The sequence below is a fragment of the Anser cygnoides genome, chromosome 1 (genome assembly GCF_040182565.1).
Source record: "Anser cygnoides isolate HZ-2024a breed goose chromosome 1, Taihu_goose_T2T_genome, whole genome shotgun sequence".
NCBI classification, from domain to species: Eukaryota; Metazoa; Chordata; class Aves; order Anseriformes; family Anatidae; genus Anser; species Anser cygnoides.
In genome coordinates, this window is record NC_089873.1 from 148,671,633 (window position 1) to 148,694,096 (window position 22,464).

At 39.0% G+C, this 22,464-nt stretch overlaps 1 protein-coding gene across 5 annotated transcripts in view; it reads left to right on the forward strand.

Annotated features, from left to right (window-relative positions):
• Window positions 1–22,464, forward strand: part of MYO16 (myosin XVI) — a 383,536-nt gene that overhangs the window by 90,146 nt on the left and 270,926 nt on the right. For all 5 annotated transcript variants that reach the window (XM_048077900.2, XM_048077901.2, XM_048077902.2 and 2 more), the window contains one exon: window positions 5,600–5,863. In XM_048077900.2, coding sequence (XP_047933857.2) covers window positions 5,638–5,863 — 226 coding nt within the window. In that variant the 5' untranslated portion in view covers window positions 5,600–5,637. The remainder of the gene's footprint in view (window positions 1–5,599; window positions 5,864–22,464) is intronic.

Sequence of the window (22,464 nt, forward strand, 5' to 3'; positions counted from 1 at the left end):
GATCTTAAGGATCTTTTCCAACCTAAATGATTCTGTGATTCTACGATTTGCACGCTACTAACAATGCATAGTAAAGTCATCGTGTATAAAAACAAAGTTCATTACTGAAAGGGTCAGTCCTGTAGTTTCTGGTCATATTTCTATTATCAAACCTGAGATGTAAAGTAATGCAGCTTTTTGAAGCAGGTGCACTGATTTACACTGTATATGTATCTGGTTCTTTAAGCATCAAAGTACTTGCTGCTCGCTGCATTCTTTTGCCACATGTCTTTGTTAGTACTGGGAATATGTTTAGCTAGCCGTCTTTAAAAGTGTCATGCGGTAATTCAGTATTTATCAAGATTTCGCTAATTTTTATTTAATAAATGCTTATCTATTTCAACAGTATACTGAAGTGGATGAAATTCTCAAGTATTTAATCTTTTTGAAGATCAGGACAACTTTGGGCATCTAAATGAGAATTTAGGTGTTTAATTGTAGTGATGACAAAAACAGACCAAAACTCTGGAGCTGAAGTGTCAGAGAACCCAGGCAGAACGCAGTGTATGTTCTTTTTTACCCTTTTTTCTTCAATGAGAACAGCGTGCTTAAAGAACATTGTTTGGGTAGCAGTCTCAAGTAGATACATTCTTAGAATCTCAGGTTGCTATTTTTCCAAGTAATTTTAATCCATCTGCACTGTGTTTCTGTGCTATAAAGACCACAGTCCTTCAAACACTCAGAAGATTAATTATTCCTCCATTAAAATATCATCAAAATCAAGACAAATGTTTGCTTAAATACGGATAAATATGTCCTAGTATTTATTAGCATTCTTATTCATAGTTTAAAGTATTGTGCACCATAATTCTGTATCACCTTATCTGAGATACGTGCTGCAGTAAGGAATGTCAGCATTTTGGTTATGAGTGTGCTTTTAATGAAGAGAGAAGGTTTTTAACTTGTCATACTTTACAAAGCACATTATTCCCGGGGTCCATTAGTACTTCTTTCTCGGAATCACCATAACAAATATTTATATCACATGAAAAATGAAAATGCAGTATGCACGAGAAGAGTGGTAAACTGTTCTGTGTGAATGTGTATAGGCAGTTCTGTGCTCAGCTTCACATTCTGGAAATGCCTCTTGACATGCAATCCAGATAGGAACATATTTACCCAATGGCAATGTGAATTAGCATCTAAGGTGCATTTTTAGTCCTGACTGGACCCCTAATTTAGATGCCAGAGCAAGTGACTAAAGTAAAGTGAGATAAAGCCATAAGAACGGGAAATATATAGGAAAGCTGTGTCATTATTGTTTCTGGAAAAAGGTATTGCAGCTGTTCCTATGTGACATACAGTTACTTGGGCACAAGTCACCTCTAGGGGATAGAGAAAAATACCTGTAGCAATTGCATTCTTCTTCTCTGTTTATATCCCATCATCCTCCCCAGGCTCTTCATGATGCTCATGAGCTGGTGCTTATAATGCCACAAAATGTTCCTTCTCTCACCTTCACAGTGAGAACCGGTAACAATTCAAAGCAAGCAGTTCCTCTTTACTCAGAAATCCCTTGTTCGAACAGGCAGGATCAAGCTTGTAATTTGTGGTGTAATGTAATTGGCACTCTGGCCAATTGTGAGTAAATTGCTACAATTTCATCAACTTTTTTTTTTTTTTGTAGCAATGATTCTTTTCTTTCTAATGGTTCAAGGTGAAGTCAGTGAAGCAGCTCTACACTAGCAAGCATCCTTTAAACAGTTTTTTTTTCCTTCTGTATTTACAGACTTCCTTTGTCCTATGCTAGCTAACAACCATTGTGATAACATAAAGGATCTCTGGTTTTGATACTTCAGTTTTTCATAGAGGCTTTTATGTTGTATGATTGTATGAAAGATGCATACTTTAAAACCAGATATACACCAACAATCATGTTTATTTTAGTTGTTTTGGTCCAGGGCATCTCATTAAATAAATCATATCCTAGGAAGCCTTTTCAGTGTTTTGATGAAGATAGTGCTAATGAGTTATCCAGTGCAATCTGCCATGACAGTCACAGTGACCTTATCAAATCATCAAATCACTGTACACAACTGTAATTTGTCATACACCGAGGCAAGAAGAAACATGTGAGCTAATCTTCAAATGTGGTATTTTATATAATGAGTTATAAACTTGTATGCAAATTGATTCAGAAGGCAGGCTTTCTACATATCTGCAAACCTTTTCTCACATTATCATACTGCCTCCTGACGAGCATTCAGAAAGAGCTCTGGCTGAGATCTTCCTTTCCAAAAATCTTCTACTTGAATGAGTCTGTTATGAGGTTCTTGTATGAGTCCACTCTGCTAGTTTGTATGGTTTTTCTCATACATGGAAGAAAAGAGGATGGACAGACTCACCACACATGTTGCCTTTAGGAGGCTCCAATAGCTTCTCTTTGAGCCTGGCTGTAGCCAAGTTGTCAGTCTATAAACAGTAACAGTTTACATCTGCCTAACAAAGTTGTGGATTTTAGCAGCTTTTTCCTGGAGGTTTTCTTTACAGATGAAGCTGTTGCTGCTATTGGCAATGCTAAATTAGGGCAGAGTGGTTGGTTGGCATACTTTGCGTGGTAGAGCTTAATCCTGAGGATTGGGCCATCAAACTGAGCAGTTCAACAAGTACATATCTTCATGCCTGAGACAGAACAACCCTGTGAATTGGTACTGGCTGGGAAGTGACCGGTTTGAGTTGCAGCCCTGTTGAAGAGGATGCAGAGGTTACAGCGGACACAAAGTTGAATGACTGCCAACCCTGTGCTCTGGTTGCAAAGCAGGCAAACCACAATACTGGGGTACATTAGGAAGACTGTGGCTAGCAGGCTGAGGGAAATCATTGTGTCCTTCTTCTTGGGGCTAGTGATGCTGCACTTGCAAGTCTGTCTGCAGTCTTGGTCTCCCTAGTATAAGATGGATGTTGAGGAACTGGAGTGAGGGCAGCAGAGGGCTACCAAGATAATAGCAGAAATGACAAAGCTGAACTCTGCTAGGTAGCGACATTATTAGCAAGGTGCAATGGCGACGGTAAAAAAAGGCATTTTTGATAGAAAGCTGTGCAACACTGGAACAGGTTATCCAGGGAACCTGCAGAATCCACTGATGGAGGGTTTTCAAGATTAGGTCAGCAAAGACATGGTCACAAGATCCGATGTTTCTTATTAACCCCTTGCTCAAAGTGGCACTATGTTATCCCCAGAATTTCCACCAGAAGCATGTCTACAACCTTCCTGGGTTTGAGTTCAGCCCTTTGAGGGTAATATCCAGGAATCCGTGTCGTGCTGTCAGTAGTTCCCCATGCCCATTAGGACACCACAGTCAGGGTAGGGATATGCCTGGTTCTAAAACTGGGATTGGACATTTCATGACTGGGTAGACATTTGAATGATGAATTCAAAAAGTTTGCCTTGTCTGCATCTATACCATGTTGTTTAATCCAGGCTTTACCAACCAAGACTGCTGACCTGCAGCTATTATATCCATAGTCACTTATTGATCTGATCTGGTATTCATCAGGTTCCAGATGTGCTGAGAGAAAGAATCCCAACTGCAACTCATCACTTCTCAGCTCAGACCAGCACCCAAGTTGATGAAGAATCTCTTCTTAATCTGCCTGAACTGTTTGACTCTGGCCACACACTGGAAATTACTATGTGAGGCCAGTGCTGGCAGTCAAGCAGCTCAACCCAGCTCTTCATGGAGCAAATAGACTGCCGCTCGTACAGGCTGAAGGTCATCTCAGTGGAGATGCAGAGGACACTAAGACAGCCACATCCTTCCTGAAACTGTAGTCTGGCTGTATGAGCTCATCTTTGCTATGCCGTATTCTTCCATTTAAGGCCTGAGGCCACATGCATGGTCACCAAACCAAGGTGCAAAGGTTGTGCATGAGAACGGTGGTCTGCTGCATCTTAGCTAATGCTGTCTGTGCTCTTAGGTGCTGCTATAGGAGTAGAAGGGGAAAATTCCTGCAATTGGTCTTCTGTTACAGTCATGAAGTAGCAATGACAAATTGAAAGGCATTTAGAAGAACAATCTCTTAACTGTTCCCAACCTTTCAGTTTGCATTGTCAACATGGTTTAAGACAGCAAGCTGGTTTTCCCTTTGAGGCTGTGAGCCTGGCTGGCAGGCACTATACCCAGACTCAGGTGTATTAAAGTATAAGCTTAAGAGTTTTACAGGTCAAAAGGTTACTGTGGGGGCTTATGGCATGGGTACTGAAATATTTTACACAAAACATAACAGTTCTAATGGGGAAGATCTGGAGTTTGCTTATTCGATTGTCCTAATGCTGTGACAGAAAAGAGATGCAGTCACAAACTGCCTCAGGCTGAGGATTATCTGAATGCAGATCTTCTACTTGATTGAATGCTCTGATCCCTTGGAGTGAAGCTGGGAATGAGGTTCCATCTTCCGCCACTTTATGGAGTTACCCTTTCCTTTCCTTGCCCTTTCTGACATGCTCAGCAATGGAACATATCGTTAAAGGTCAACCAGAAGATTTTGTTTTATACAGGAGTTGTTGGCTTCTGACATGCAAAAAGCGTGTGTGTTTTGGCTTAATGCAAGCCAATACTTGTTTCCAAAGTTTTAGTTTGACAATTTTCTTGTAACTAGAAGGGCATGCTAAGAAAGGAGAAGAAATATAGGGAGAGAAAGGGTAGGTTATGTTAAAATAAGTTGACTGAACTCGATCTGTCGAACTGTTTTCTGTGCCTGCTTGTGTATTAGAGTTTCTCAACAAGACATTCTGGGCACGTTATGTATAAATGTATGCTCCTCGGTTTTAGAAAATCCAATGTGAGATTCTGGGTTCTCATTTGTAGGGCTGCTTGGCATGCAGGTATAGGACTATCACTTTGGTAATATCTTATTATGGTGTTACCTAATAGTGTATAGAGCACTACGTCCGTAAAGCAAAACAAAATAAAACAAAAAACTTCAAGAAAAGAGCATAGATGTCTTGAACTGGATATCCAAAATCAGTGATTTAAAAATGCTTGTGTTTTCAGATTTTCAATGCAGAAGGTAGGTAATAATGCTCCTTTATCCTTATTTTTTTTAAGAAAATAAGTACATATTTGTGAAGCATTTGTGTGCTAGCATGATGTGAGCTTTACAAAAGTCTGTCAGGAAATTATTGTCTTCAGAACAGGGTTAGAATGGTATTCAGTAGATGAGACATGTCAAGCAGCAAGGAGAAAACAAAGTGGTCATTTAGTCAACACTACCCAGGTAGTGCCCTGTGTGAGATAGGAGCCCCTTGGTGATGTAATTAAAGATCTAGCAAAATGGGCAAAAAAAAGCAGGCCTAAGTTGCACACCAATGCTTAATTCTGGTATTTCTTAACTGCCCAAAGTTTCTTGAGCCTACACTCTCTTCAAAAGCTCTTCCATCAAACCAAGGAGAGAGAAGTTCACTCATCTGGGCTGCTGATAGTTCTAAGAAATGCGAAATTCGGGCACCTATCTACTATTTGAAGGCAATTTAAGTGTGTATATAATGTAGAACACTAGAATCAGAAGTGAACTCACACTGGTGCCTTATCTAAATGTGTTTGTCTTCCGTATCTTCCAGGCTGTTTCCAGCTATGTAATGTTTTTCGGTCTCATGAGATGGAAATTGATCAGTGCTTGCTGGAGTCCCTCCCTCTCGGCCAGCGGCAGCGGCTGGTGAAGCGGATGCGCTGTGATCAAATAAAGGCTTATTATGAACGAGAAAAAGCTTTCCAGAAACGGGAGGGTTACGTCAAAAAAGTGAAACATGGAAAGAATCATCGAGTTCGTTTCAATCTTGCTGATATGATACAGGATGCAATCATACATCATGACGATAAAGAAGGTACTTAGTATATGTCATTTTTTACTTTTTCTTTTTGTATAGCTAAAAGTTTCAGAGAAGGAGCTTCCATGTTCTATTTACCCATCTTCAAAAAAATACAGTTTCACTTTATGATTACTATAAAATGATAGAAAGAATATACAGATGTGTATTACATACAGTATATTATAGCTTGTCACTGTAATGAATTCATTAAGGCATAAAAAATAAACCTTAGAAGGCCTAACATTGAGGTTAATATGTGTATAAACTAATATATTTCAAAACTGGTTAGGACTATTATCATCATTATGTGTTGTCTGTTAGGTATCCGTGGGTCACAGAATTTCACTCAAGTTATTTTGAAAATTAGTTTTCCATTTATAACAAAAATCTGGAATAATGAAATGTGGCATTAATAGCACTGGCCTGGCTAAAGTAACGAGATGGTGTTCACTGACAGCAGGTCAGCTCTCTGGGCCTGGTATGACGTTCATGGCCTTTTGAAACATGTAGCCGCAGTTTCTAGTTTCCTGGTACTGTCTGAATCCCTGGTGCAGTTGTAATCATCTCAACTCATGAATTTTATAATTTACTCCTCAAAAGGGAACCAAACCTTGCATTAAGGATATCTCAAGTTTTAGAAGTTCCCAGGAATCCCCATACTGTTGTGTGGGAGGGATATAAGAAAAGAGCTGATGCAATGCTTTTAGCAACTCTTTACAAGTGGATTTTATGTCTGCTTTTTCTAATCACATTAACACAAAACTACCCTAATACAGGAGGCTCTGAACAAGAGTCCCATCACAGAGCTGAATTGCTGGCCTTCTCCTAGTTTTTACCAGTTTGGTTAGATATAGGGTTTCTACTCACTCTTGAACCTTAGTCTTAGTAGGCATTTGTTCTAACAGCCATTGCTTATCATTGAGATATTGTCCTGCACATTTAGATCTATACAGTAAATGGATCAAAGAGCTCTTCTCTAAAAGTGAATGCCCAGGGAAACATTTATAACTGTTACAAATAAAATTCAAAACCTTTCATTCCACTTTTACAATGTGTAAAAATACAGGCTTTATAAGTGAAGAACTTCTCTCTCCGTGTTCCCACAGCTTCCAAATTTCTCTAAAAAAAACAAGCGGCATACTAGACATGACTTTTAGCATTCTGTAAAAGTCACATACTTCAGGCTATTTTTGATATGCTGAAGAAACTCGTAGATTGCTCGTTGGAGTAGTGATGGGGGATCAACAGTCTTTTGTGTTGCACATACTTGGCCTTGAGCTGCACCTGAATCAGAATAGCAAATTCAGAAACTGAATAGCATGAGCAGAAAGAGGAGATACCTCAGGCAGAAGAAAGTAAAGTGGGGGAAAAACAGGGATGGTACCCTGCACTTGAAACAGATAATAGCTCCCCAGAAGCAAGCAGCTCAAATAGCCCAAAGATAACCCCAGTAGGAATAACAACACTACCCTGATTTAGATGCCTGTGGTCCTTCCATAGGACTTTGAGGAGGTGTTATTGTTTTCTTTAAGCACCTTGGGAACCTGCAAGTGCCTGTCTGTTGTGATTTTAGGCAAATGTTCCCATTGCCCGTCCACCTATAAGTGAATAATGCTATACTAAGAAATATTATAACGTGAGTAAAAATAATAATTAAAATTAATTTTATAGACATAAAAGCTGCTCTACTACTGCAGTTGCTGAGTGGGACATTCATCCATGACTCTTTGGTGAATACATCTACATCAGGATTTCAGTTCAAATTAGACGTATGCTTTTGTACTAAATATCATATCCGTGTACTGTATTTTTTCTTGCTTTATGGAGCATGGAAACTAGATTCCTTTCAGACAAAACTGAACTGGAAGACATACTCTGGGAGCGTATCTAATGCCTACAAACCTTAATGGATTTTCAATCCATAAAGTCAGTCTAGACTTAAATTAAAGTAATCCCATTGAAACATGTATAGCTGGGGAAGTTGAGGTTTGGGCTCTACTTGTTTCTCTTGGTGTATTTATTTATATTTCAGCCGTTCATTCACCATTCATCATTCATCTTGCACATCACTTTACTAATCGGTATATGTTGCCAGTAAGCTAATTGTGATGGATCCTGATAATTGCTTGGAGTGTCTTGCACCTCACTGCAGTTTCACATCAGCTGTATCTGTGCAGCTGGGGTACACACAGCTCTGGTATGAAAAAGGGGATCTGAACTGGGTTGTAAGGCACATTCACTGGGTTCTAAGGCACAAATGACTGCAGTATAAGGCTGCTGATAAGAATGAGCACACACTTCCTGGCTTTTTAAATGTCACACCATCTCTTCAGCTCCCTGCTAGTAGTGCAATGGCCTGGGGGAGTGTGAAAGAGGTCATCATACTGCATTAAGGAAGTAAAGATAGCAGACAGGTGCTAACAGCCTTCAGCTTTCCTTTCTTCTGTAAATCCATGTCTGGTTTGAAGGATCAGGCTCTTACACCACAGTCTGCTTAACAGTCAACAGCATTCCCAAACACTCTCACTTTGAATATAGGGAGCCAAATGCTTCTCTTTGCAAAAGCTGGGCATTGAACAAGCATTTTTTAAAGTATTGCTCAATGTAATTAAGTAGCAGAGAAGTATCCTAATATGAATTGGTAATAATAATTTCATGGCTTCGTATAAACCACCTTCTACTAGATGAAGATAAGTTGCTATCCTGTGAAAAACCGGGATTCAAACTAATCTGAATATTGTCTATATCAGAATAAATATTGAAAGTAATTAAGATGAGAACTCAGTATGTCGTCATTAATTTGGTTTGTTTTCTAAACATTAATAATTGCCAGCAGGATATTTTAATGTCGTTTGAATGTATTTAATTTTTAGAGATAGTTTTCAAACTAGTCATTTTGTTTATAATGAGATATCTCATTATAAAGTACAAAGGTATGTTACATATTCAATACTCAAGTAGTTTTAGTCAACTAAATTCAGTCAGGTTATGCATTTCCTTGTCAATAATTAGTTTTGTAAGCTTGAAGTACAATGATTCTGAAGAGATGAATTCCACTCAAGGTATAATATAATTCACCTGGCAGTGTATGAGCCTAATCCAGCTGTGTAGAATGGATGAGCAAGCTGTAGAGTCTAAGAGGACTGTGCAACCTGGGTACTTTAAATAAAATTGATGGATGTATACACATTTGGAATCACTTTGGAGATGAGGATATTAATGTTTTTGTACTATTTTTATGATCTTTTGCTTCAAAGTGTTTATATGTTCTCAAGTTTAATGGTTGTGTGTTGTGGGGTTTTGTAAGATGATATTGAAAATCTCAAAGTGCAAATTGTGAGATAGATACGTTTTCTTCCAGTTTTACCCTTGGAAAAGGGTAAAAGATACATTAAGATTTGTTAAAAAAGAATAGAATCACCCACAAAATATTGCAGCTGGGACTGTTATCTTTGTTTTTTAGACCTATTTAGAAATTGATTGCAAATTTACACAGGTTCCGCAGAGCTTTCTCTTCTCCAGGCTGAACATCCCCAGCTTTCTAAGCCTTTCTTCGTAGCAGAGGTGCTCCAGCCCTCTGATCATCCTTTTGACCTTCCTCTGGACCTGCTTTAACAGGTTCACGTCTTTCTTGTGCTGGGGGCTCCAATACCTGGACACAGTACTCCAAGCAGGGCCTCATGAAGGCAGAGTAGAGGGGGGCAATCACCTCCCTTGACCTGCTGGCCACGCCTCTGTTAATGCAGCCTGGGATTCAGTTGTCCTTCTGGGCTGCAAGTATGCACTGCTCACTCTTGAGCTTTACACTTAGCAGAGCGCCCAAGTCCTTTTCTGCAGGTCTGTTCTCAATGAGTTCTTCTCCCAGTCTCTATTTATGTCTGGGATTGCCCCAACCCACGTGTAGCACCTTGCACTTGGACTTGTTGAACCTCATTAGGTTCAAGTATGCCCACTTCTCAAGGTTATCCAAGTCCCTTTGGATGACATCCCTTCCTTCTGTTGTTTTAACTGCACTACTCAGCTTGGTGTCATCTGTAAACTTGCTGAGGGTGCACTCGGTCCCACTGTCTATATCATTCATAAAGATATTAAACAGTACCAGTCCCAAGACAGACCCCTGAGGGACACCACTTGTCACTGACCTCCACCTGGACGAAGAGCCATTGACCGCAACTCTCTGGATGTAGCCTTTCACCCAATTCCTTATCCGCTGAATAGTCCACCCATCAAATCCATCTCTCTCCAATTTGGAGATCAGGATTTCATATGGGACCTTGTTGAAGGCCTTAAAGAAGTCCAGGTAGATGACTTTGGTCAGTCTTGCCCTTGTGGACTGATGCAGTCACCCCATCATAGAAGGGAATCAGATTGGTCAGGCATGATTTGCCCTTGGTGAAGACGTGCTGGCTGTCATGGATCACCTCCTAGTCTTGCATGTGCCTTGACATTGCTTCCAGGAGAATCTGTTCCATGATCTTTCCAGACACAGAGGTGAGGCTGACTGGTCTGTAGCTCCCTGGATCTTTCTTTCTACCCTTTCTAAAAATGGGAGTGATGTTTCCTCTTTTTCTAGTTGCTGAGTACTTTGCCTGACTGCCATGACTTTTCAAATATGATGGAGAAAGGCTTGGCAACTACATCAGCCAACTCTGGCCCCTGGGATGCATGGCATCAGGCCCCATAAACTTGTACCTGTTCAGTTTCATCACGTGGTCTCAAACCTGCTCTTCACTTACAGTGGGAGGGACTGTACTCCTGCAATCCCCCCTAGAGGTTTAGGGACTGGAGAGACATGGGAAGCCTGACTGGCAGGCTGAGGCAAAAGAAGTCTGAGGCAAAGAAGTTGTCGAGTACCTCAGCCTTCGCCATGTCTGTTGTTACCAGTTCTTCCTTCTCATTTATCAGAGGGGCAACAGTCTCCTTGGCCTTTCTTTTCTGGCCAATGTACCTATAGAATCCCTACTTGCTATTCTTTGCATCCCTTGCCAAGTTCCATTTGTGCCTTCGCTTTCCTGATCCCAACCCTGAGCATCCGGACAGCATCCCTGTACTCTTCCCAGGCCACATGTCCCTGCTTCTACTGCCTGTGCATTTCCTTCTTGTACCTCATTGTTACCAGCGGGTCCTTGCTCAGCCCTGCCAGTTTCCTTCCTTCCCTGCTTGATTTCTTACACATGGGGATGGAGAACTGTTGCCCTCTAAGAAAAGTGCTGAGTTGCCAGCTCTGTTTAGGTCCTCTGTTCCCTAAGGACAGTGTCCCAGAAGATCTCATCCATTAGTTCTTTAAAGAACTGTGAATTCACTCTTCTGAAGTTTAAGGCCCCAACTTTGCTCTTTGCCAGGCCCATATTCCTCGAGATCATGAACTCAACCTGGTTGCTGCAGCCCAGACTGCCTCCGATCTTGATCTCTTTCACGAGGTCATCTGCATCGGTGAGCATGAGGTCCAGTAACGCTTCTTCCAATCCAAACCATTCTGTGATTTTGTGATAACAAATTTACTGAAAGACTTTAATAAAACATATTATTTTGGTTGTTCTTAAGCTTTAGGAAAGAAGTGAAAAATAGGTGTGTTAAATCTACCAAATTGAGTATCATTAAGCCAGAGTTTCCTTAAATTTGGCTTAATTTAACTCCATCATAAATTAAAAAGATGACTCTTGATGAGAAAAGGACCTCTGTGTGAAAGTTTAGATCAGTCTTCTACGCCATCACAAATTAAAATAACGTGCTCTTCTTATGATTAATATTTAATATCAACTTCTTTCATTCCCTTCTTCTCCCAAAGGTGCTTACATTAGCATTTCTTTTGTATACTGTTTGTCTCAGCTACAGCCTTCAGAAGAGACAGGGTAAAATTGTATAAGTGATATAATGAGAAATACTAAATGCATGGAGTGTTTTACTACATATATAGCTGTGTTTTACATATATTACACCAAGAGCATAAAGATCAGACTTGTAAATGCAGTTGGTGAATCAGGATTAGGTTGTGTAATCAGAGTGGCTTTTCATAGCTCTCTGCCTGCGCTCATGAGTTTTACACTCACTTTTGGGAAACCCTCTCCCTTTCACCAATAAACTCTGGCTACATCATTCCAACCAATTACTCTCATTCTAAACTTCATCCAAACTCCCCCTCCCCCCCCCCCCCCCCCCCACTGGAATAGCAAGTGGAGTCCACTATATATATGTAATAACAGTCATAACAAGGGGTTCTGCCCACACAGGGTTATTTTTTATTTTACTGTTAGTTTCCTTTGAATCAGAGGATAAATTTGTCAATTAGATGATAATCTAGAAGTGACTATCGACAAATGTTGATTTACTAGGAACTATTTTAGAAAATATCACAATACATATCTATGATAATTTATGCAGTTTAATATTTATTGCCTAATCCTGAAGAGACTTGAACACTAGATACTGAATAGTAAAGTTGAGGGACTATTCAGTGCATATGAAATTAATGAAGTGCATAAATTTTTGCCCAGTTGGAGGTCTTGTAAAGAAAGAAAATGGTATACTGTAAATGAATACATCGACAAGTCAGACAAATATCTGCATTCCATATAGGGAACTCATAGTTCTGTAACTTCAGAAGAGACTAACACAGCTGACTGTTGGTCATGTTGCCAATGATTTCATCAGTTTGGTATACAGAAAAATGAAGCATCAATCAATGTCTCAATCTAGCCATTGCTGAAAAAGATGTTTCAAAGGCCCAGAAGGTAAAGGCACATTTCAAACTGGAGTGAATTTTCAATCCTGTAGGTTCAGCATGGTTTTTATCCTTGTTTAGCTCCATGTGTGCTGAATTCAGCAACACAGGGCAGCTTTTTGTTATGACGCAGGGAAACAATGCCTTTAGTTTTTGGGTAACAGATGTTAAGTAATTAAAGCAGCCCATTTCAAAAGCAATCATAAAATCACAGTGAGATGAAATTTGAATACATTTGAATTCCTGCAGGATTCCATATGTGCTTTTTGTTTTTTTGTCCTGCGTGTTTACATTTTAAGTAATTTGGTAAAGCTGAGATGAGAACTGAATGTTAAGCTACTTTTTGTTTGATAAAGATATTTAAGATTCCTGATATGCAGCATATATTTAATTATAATAAGTAAAGCTTATAGAAAAAAGTATAATGTATCATAAAACAAATGGCTTGATGGGGTAGATTTTATCTAGACTTTTCATTCTCCCTGTGGACTGCCTAATCTCAGGAATGCCTTCGTTTACCGTCTTTTCTTTCAATCCTGAAAGCTCCCTAGGCTGTTTCAGCTGCAGTTTTTGTTTTTCACACATGCCCCAAACTACTCTGAGCTGAACAGCTGTCCTCTGCCTCATAGCTAGTAGGGAACTAGACACAAAGCATCCCTCCATATTGGGCCCTCTCGAGCTGATATGTCAGGGGCATTCATGCCAAATATAATTTATCCATCTTATCATCAGATGGAGTTGCAGTATCCTCCTTGTCTCCATGAAAATGAGGTTGGAGCTGTCACCCACGCTTTTATTCTAGCCTGCAGGTTGTGCCTCTGGGTTGCTTTGAGTGCTGTTTAGGGTTGTGCACTTCTCTCTTCCACCTTTCCTCTCCTCTGCTTTCCCATGACCCACACCTCAAGTCTCTTGAGCAGTGTCCAACCCAACCAGGCTTTCTCATGGGGACAGGGCTTTGAGACCTCCTGACTGAGAGACAAATTGAACCTGGGTGGTCTTGCTTATTGTATAAGAAACTGTAGGAAGTTCACTGCATAGTAAGCTCTTGTACAAAAACCTTGATGTTGTCATCATCTCTGCCACTACCTGTGTTCTGAAAAGAATGAGATCTCCTCATTTCTTTTGAAAATATGAGTATTTACTAGACTATTTGCAGCCCTGTTCCACATCTTTAAGCTCTGAACAAGTCAAGATCCAGACACACATTTGAACTTAGCAATTCCCATATGACAGTTTTGGTTGTTTCTAAGTTCACCCTGAAGGATTTGTGGACCACCTCTCTGAAGAGGGTAACGTTTTTTTTTATTATTATACAGAGTTTCTAGAAACTCTTTTTTTTTTTTCCTTGAACAATGGATTTCTAGAATGTAAGCATTGAAATGACTACTTTTCAGGCAGATAGGTCTGTTCTTGAACACTATCAATCCAAACAAGAACACATTTGATTAAAAGAAATCATGGATTTATTAATTGCCTCAATTACAACTGTAAAGCATAGTATTTATGATGAAACATTTGTCAAAAAATGCACAAATTCAACTAAGAATATTATTTATTTACTTTTAAATACTTCTCCAAAATTTTCAAATACTTTTTTTTGGTAGACTGGTGTAAAGCTTTTCTCCAGTGGGACAAGTCACCATGTAAATGAATCATGACTTTGCATAATGAGGATCTAATTCAGAAGGCTTAATGAATTAAATGTTAAGAAAAACTATTCACAAGACTATTACCTCTACAGAAGCGTCCAGATTTTTAAGAATATAATGTGGTCTGAACTGATAACCTTTAGAGACATCTATCTGTACTTTTTTCAGTTTAAACCTATCAAGCTCATTTATATTCCCATGCTCTGGTGTTTTTCTCCTTAACATCTTTCTTTCAATGTAATAATAAAAAGTTTTCCACTTGAACATGCTTTGGCACCCAAAATAAGCAAGAAACACCAAGGTTAATCACTGACAAATTCACTGTGATGCCAATAAATGATTGTTAAGCCATTAACAAACAACAATTTGGCATCTGGCATTTTTCCTAATTATTTCAAAGGGGATCTAGAGTTGATTTTCCAGCATTATGCAATGGGATGTAAGGCTACAAATAGGCAGCATTCCCATTCCATGTATTGTTAGAAGTCACACTGATTAAAAAGAAAGATTGGTGTGATTAGGCAGAAGACCCTTGTCTATACTTGTGAAATAAAATCGTAGCAAGAAAAAAGCTTTTCTATACAATTTGCTGTTGATTTCTACTTCAATATATTTATTGTGCTTCAGGTTGATTTCCAATAATATTTTGGTCCAAAGGGGAAACTTAGGGGAATCTTTTCTATATTCATCTTTCTATAACACTTACCTTAAGGTGTTTTCTTATCATAGAAGTTAAGCTGGAAAACTACAGAAATCAGTAGAGAAAAACCTTTTCCTTTTTTTTTTTTTTTTTTCCTAAAGAACAGACCTTTACAGTGATAATACAGTTCTTAAGAAAAAATCAACTGTTTAAAACCTTTTCAGTTTTTCAATTTAATTTTAGAAGGCTTTTCCAACAGGGTATAGACTGACATTGTTACACTGGAGGAGTATTGATTTGATGGAATACTTAAGCATACGTGTGGGAAGAGACCTTATTTTCAGGGCCTACAACATACAGACTTCAGTTTATCATATGAACGGTCAGATTGAGAAGAATATTTGTTTGGAGGTTTTAGAATCATAGAATATCCTGAGTTGGTAGAAACCCATGAGGATCATTGAGTTGAACTCTTAATTCCACACAGGGCAACCTAAGAATCAAACCATGCACCTAAGAGTGTTGACCAAATGCTTTCTCAGCATTTAAATGAGAACCCCCAATTTACCTCTCATATGTTTTCTGAGGATGAGAAAAGTCAAGCAGCTAAATAAGTGTAGTGAAAAACAGCACAAGTGCAATTTCTTTGGAGATTTGGGAAGTAGAATAACTAAGTGGAGTTGCTTCCCTGAGAAGCTCTGAAGGTATAACAAAATGAGTATAGCCAGAATCACATAATGCAAAAGAGTAATCATGGTAATGGTAGTTAAAAAATTAAATTGCTAAGCCCTGTCTCTTTGAGCTTTTTCTGTTACTCGGCTCTTTACTTCTGTCTGAATTGTAGTACCTTTTGTGGTCAAATACAAATATATCATAGGTAGTGCCAGGTTTACCTGTACAGCACGTAGTGGTCTCCTTACCCAATAAAAATTCTAAACACGAAGTATATATACTACTTATTATTTCAGTCATCTTTCTATTCTCTGACATAAATCGGAGGATTCTTTTTTTCTCAATACACTGAGGTATCATCTTAACTTGGTGTACAGGGCTTTAGCTGTTAAAACCTTTTGCACTTCAAGCTGACAGTGAACAAGCTCTGTAACTATGAGAGAGAAAAGAATAAAAAGGTTATAAGGCATAATGAAAAGACAACTGATTTTTCTTGATTATTGTTATTTGCAGCCATCACAGTAACAGGTTGTTACAGTGGAGGAACTGAAGCTTGTAAGAGTACAATCAATGCATCTAAGGGAATGAGTAATTTAGCTTGTGTTTCTATGTGAATTGCATCCAAGAATGGAGGTGGTAAGGTGAGTAGTTAAGGTGAAATTGGCAATATTTCTAAATGCCCTGCTTTAAACAATGATATTAAGCATATGCAAACAGTTCAAGTTAGAATTCACAGTCAGCCTAAGGCTACATGCTGCCGTCTTACCTTGTTCCTTACCAATGATTCTATATAACATTGTAGACTGTACGTGATTTTAAACCAGTATATATTGTGATTTTACATGGGAAACAACGAGATGGTTTTGGGAAGTAATTTCTCACACCATGCACTGTTAGGGGTTTGATTACGTTCAGATTCAAAAGGCAAACATGACAGCTGCAGCATTGAATCATCGAGCTCGGTCTCTGCTCCAGATTTTCGAAATCACTACTATTGTTGGCACATAGTGGTAGTTTTTTCTAGACTTCCACATTTACCCATTGAGAGTACGGAAAATATGACTTGCAGTTTTAAAGCTGGAAGCATCTGTGTGAAATTTGAACTGCTGCTTTGTTTTGTAGTCTACTAAGGAGACATCCTATAAGAGGGCACCAGCTGTCATGGTATGCCTTTTAGTAATTGCCATCTGAACTTCACTCAGTTCCTATATGGAATGAACATTGGATTTTTGTTTTTAAACCTCTCCCTAAGAATCCTATAAGTACATTTATTCAGAATGATACAAGTTATTACATCAGATGTTACGTCATTTCCATTTCCTACTGGAGGTTGTGTCTTTTGCTGTCCCTATGTGCAAGGAGTCGTTAGGCTTTGCACATCTCATGCATTATGAAAGAAACAAAATTGAGAGGTGAGGGTAAAGCAGAAAAGAACTACTAAAAAGTTGTATGATGCTCTCAGTTGTTTTGGTAAATTGTATAGGACTGTGATTGAATGCTGATATTATTGAAAAATAAAAATGGTGTGCCATATATATGCCAACATTCAACTTCTCTCCGTTTTAAAACTCTGTAAATGTTATGAGGAGAGTGACTATATCTGTAGAACAGTATTATTCAAGGCACTTCACATCTCTAGACTATCTCTGAGGTATCTAAAAAAGGATACTGGTATCAATAGACTGAAAATGATAGATTGAAATTTGAAAGAAATAGATTTAGATAGAAAAAGATAGATTGAAATTTTCCCTACAGGAAACTGTACCTCAACCAGACAATATTTCATAGGACACAAATTGTAATGTGCTAAAAATGATGTATACAGGTAATAAGGACAAAGAAGAAAAGGATAAAAAAAATTAAAAGATCAGAAAAACTTGATTATGTGGACGTTGAAAGTGCAAGGGTAAAGGAGTAGGGGCGTGATTCTGCTTCCATGAAACCTATGGAAGTTTGTCATCAAGTTTGGGTGGGATTGGAAATCTTTCTGGAGGTGGCAGTTTGTTTGAATTTAATGAAATATATGTAAATGCTGTAAGGGCACTGTGAGGCCCACCAGTTCCATGTGGTCTGGGGCAGTGAGAACATGGAGGACTACCTGGGGTGGCAGGGCAGGGCCTGGCACAAAGGCCTGTCCCACCGCCCCAGCCAGGAGTAGCACAGCTGGGGGCACCAGGCACCTCACTGGGGATGGAGACAGGCTGAGGCTGGGAACTGGGCTTGAGGCTGGACCCAGCTCTTGGGGCCCATGGCCGGGCAGGGCAGGGCTTTGTGGAGCTGGAGCCCGGCCTTGGTGGGGCCTTGCTGGGCCACGTGCTGACGGCCCCAGGTCTGACGTTGGGGGCCTGGGCCTGGGCAGGTGGGGCACAGCATACGGCATTCAATGTTGTTATTCAAACTGGATATCAATTCTTTAAGTGAAAAGTAGCAGTAAGAAGTGTGGTATTGATTTTGGGGTGCAGGAGTTGACTTCAGGCTTACTCTCATAGAACATCGTCATGAATTGGCATTCTATCACTGAAAATTATTTGAAAGCGAGTGGGAAGTTTGAAGAGGAAAAAAAACACAAAACAAGGAAAACTAGGCTGATGGATGGAATTCATGAGTAGAAATTTGTGAGCTAGCTCAAATGATGACTGCAAGCATTGTTAATGACAATACACAATGACCTAGTGGTGGGCTTTTTTCAACACCTACTTAATGGTCAAGTTAGAACACAGATGATCTTCAGGGGAATCAGCTTATAGCCATATTTATCTACAAGTTATCTGCAAGATATAAATACCAAATTTGGGAAGGAATTAGGTTAGAGTTGGTAGATACAACAAGATAGGTATAAATAAAATCAAAGAAAAATATAGATTGGATTTAGATGATGGAGAAAAGCATTTTGCCAATAATTATGTGATATCTGCCAAATGATGCACACAATATTCCTTATTTGGAACATTTCAAATGATTCCTTTTAAAATTCGTCTGTTGTGTATTTTTTGTTTATGTAAACATCCTCAGTTATAGCAGTCTGTATAATGAAAGTTCACGGAAATATTATATTGACTACACCCTGTAGTGGCTTTCTATGTGTCATGCTTTGTGTAAAAAAATAAAAAATAAAAAAAGAATTGTATCAGTCCAGTCACACTGTTTGAATTGAATTGTGCTGCTCACTCCCATAGGGGTGTAGCTACATCAGTAGGGAGTTGTTCTCTGAGTTCAGCGCATTTCTTAGTAGTGAATCAAATTAGATAAATAAAATGTTTGCTTATGCTGGTATACCTCTATGTTATGCCAATTCTATGCGTTTATATTTCTGATTCAGAAATTTTCATTCATATTTTTTGATCCCATTCCTACTAGAGCTCTTGCTGCATGCTCTCTGTATCAGCTAGCAATTGTGTGGCTGCAGAGGAAGCCAGTTCAGCAAATTGATCCAAGAGAGAATGAACCATCCCCCCAAATCAACAGTTATGTTTGGTGTCAAGTGTCTGAACTGATTGACCTCCCTGTTGTCACAGCTGATGTGCGGATGCAAAGAAAGGAAATGGAATATGCAGGCATCTTGGAGGCACTGTGACATAACTTTGAGAGTAGCCTACGGATATATATGTAGTCTGATAAAGAGTTTGGATTCATTACCCGATGTGCAATAAGACAATCCACCTGCTAGGTCAAGATATTGTTTATTTCAGAATTGCGCAAGTCTGGGTACCAGGTGGTTTCCCATAAAACTGGTACCTATAGGACTTTCCACACTACTCTTTATACAATCCCTTATCAATCCCACATTTACATGTTCATACAATCCCTTCACCTCCAGTTGGTTACCTAGTTAGCACACTGCTCACATGACACAATCACTCTGCTCATCATCAGAGAGGAAGGGTCCCTTGTTGGGCCAGGATCTCCCAACATAGGGGCATGATTTTTTACTATTACCATGAGGATAGCATTAGAATACTCCTAATCTTTGTTCTTCAGGAAACTATTCACATTGCATTGGTTACTGACATATTCACGAGCATGTTTCCCTTGAGAATGTCAACACAATGGTCTTCCTGATTAGCAGTTCCTCAGTTAATAATTTTTCATGATTAACTTGGAGACAGCTACAAGACCTGGGTCATCTTGCCCTTTCCTCAAAGTGCATGTTTTATCTCTTTCACACAAAACAGAGTTAGCTATTTACTGGCATCACAGGTGATACTAAGTGACACTTGCAAAATATGTTTCTAACTGAATAAAATTAAGCTAAAATTGAGGTTATCACAGGTTTCTCTCCTTTCTGTCCTCTGCTTCTGTCCTGTCCTTTTGTGTTCCTTCCTTTACACTCATCTTGATGTGAGCCAGTTCAGGGAGCTAAACCAGCTGGAAACCACCTTTCCTAAGGTTAGCCTTCAGCTAGCTTAAGCCCTCCTTCCAGCTCATGGCAGAGGGACATGCCCCACTGCTACACAGGGTCAGAGGCAGGAGGGCATTAATGGAAAGACCAACAGAAGTGAAGCAACTCTCATTTTGATGACGTATGCTGTCACAGGCTATATCCTGGGAAAAGGGGTGCCTAAGGAAACTGTCAAGTGGCGAGATATTCCTGGAACCCAGCATTTCCATCATAGCTGGTTGTTCACACGCCACACATGTGACTATTTTTGATTAATGTATAGCTTGCTAATGTCCAAAGTTTGTTCTGGTTTAACTTTGCTTCCTTGTGCACACCCTGGTAATTCCACTATACACTTACAGAATCTAACAGCCAGTGGTCCACAGCTGGCAATTAGCACCATTTAGCAGCTGCTAAGCAGGATAATAGACTGTTATCCTTGAAGATCTCTAATAGGAATCGTAATGACTTGCTTACACTGCTTCTAAACCAGCTGGCACAAACTTGCTCTGCATGCTATGAGAGTTAAAAGAGGGACTGAGTCTCACTTCATATGGAATGCAGGTCAGGGGTAATTTGATTTATGCCAATTAAGTAATGCTGGTGTAGGATCAACATAAATGATGGGTGAAACAGCAGCAGCATACAGTTTATTCAGCAGAAAATTTGTGTTGTATGCAAATTCTTCAACTTTCACTGTTGCATTAGGGAAAAGCATACAATGGCAATGGTTTTCAAAGCTACTGTCCACAGAAAAAGTTATTTTGCTGATGTGTGTTTTAACATTTTCCTTTTAATGAACATATAATTGGAAACTTGAAAAGTCTGCAATAAATTTAACATATTTAGTAAAATACTGTAAGGATCTGAAACTTTTATTCAAGTCTACAAACATTCGAGTGTACAGTTGGGTGTCTCTGTAGGAGAAGAGTTAGTCTAAAAATTACACCAGTACTTTTATAAGCTTTCAAATTGACAGGTATTTCTCAGGTACATCCAGTAGGGTGGAAGCGCTTGTAATAACTGACTTTAGCATGTTGACAGTGTTCTTGCTGTTTTTTTTAGTCACCTTTCTCAGGAGGAAAACCCATATGTGGGACATAGATAAAATATGTATATAGAATGCAGGAGATAAGAAGTGCTTACATATTAAATTCTTTATTTATTTTACTTTGAAATACATAACTCACAATAGCTAGTTTGAGATGAAAGCTTTGTAAAGAGTCTTATTTAAGTTTACTACGTGATCAACTACTTTCCCCTAAGGTTAATTTTCACCTTATGAATTATTAAATAAAAAAAAGAAAAAAGCTTTGTTTTTATTGTAATTTTAACTCACTAACAGAAATTCAGAATTTGTTCGGGTCTGCGCTACCAGCTTTTGATGACACAGCTGTTTTGACCTGGGAAATAGCTATGCTGGCAAAACCCCTGCTGTGCTATCAGCTATGATGACAGAAGCAATATTTTTAGCTAAGCATGTGTTATTTTGTGAGGTGATGTGAATCATTCTAGCAACAGCTCTGTAATGTATACAGAAGTTTTAGTTACACTGAGGTAAAATCACAGCTTTATAAACAAGTGAGACCTTACCACAGCAGTTTTCCCCTTGTGACCTTTTCAGAGCTCTAGTGCTGGAAGAGTTAATTCAAAAATAGAGGCAAAACAAGGGATGACCTCCATTGCATAGAGCTTCAGCGTGTGCCCCTTGCATAAGTATCTTTGGGCCATGCAACTGAATGGCTATATCCAATCTTCTCTAAATTACTTCGGTCACTGTTTTTCCTTCTCACTGTGGGCATAAACATAGATATTGTCTGCACAAGTTCTTGCAAGTAAATGAAGTATTTGAATTTTTGAATTTGAAAGTGTAACTATGAAGTAGGAAGGAGCTGAATATTGTGAAGAAAAAAGAAAAAGAAGAAAGAAAACAGGACTTTAGGAGTAAATATCTTACAAAAAAAGGGAAATGAGAGAGACAAGAAATCAGATGTAGATGTTAGGTAGTGCGACCCACTTGTTTTTAAATCTGAAATGATCTCAGAGTCCACGCTGCTTTTCCACGTGAATATCTGTCTTTTCAGAATAGATGCTTCGCCTGCCATTCCACCACTTAACTCACGGCATGTCATATTTGACTGCTGCCCTAGGAGATTAATTTCTATTACTGTGCTTGAGCACCCACTAGCATTTTTTATGCCATTTGATTTCTGTCCTTAATATTTTCCAGTGGAGGCACAAACTGCATTAAATTTCGCATATATAAAATGAAATGAAAGAGGGGGAGTTTGTCTGAAGTTTTCAAGTTAGCAGTTATTAAATAATGGTAGAGTGTAAAGATGAATTATTCTGGCTATGTCTATCGCAACAGAAATATCTGTCCCACTGAGGGAACTCCTTGTGGATCTCATTTGAATTTGACTTGGTGTCTGCGGGGCCCAGAAACAAAACTATTATTTTTATGTGGTTTTCCAGTTCAAGGTACCTCAGATAACAGGAGGGATGTGTCCTTGACCTCAAGAGTGAATTGTGTAAGTAGGAAGCTGTTAGCATTGC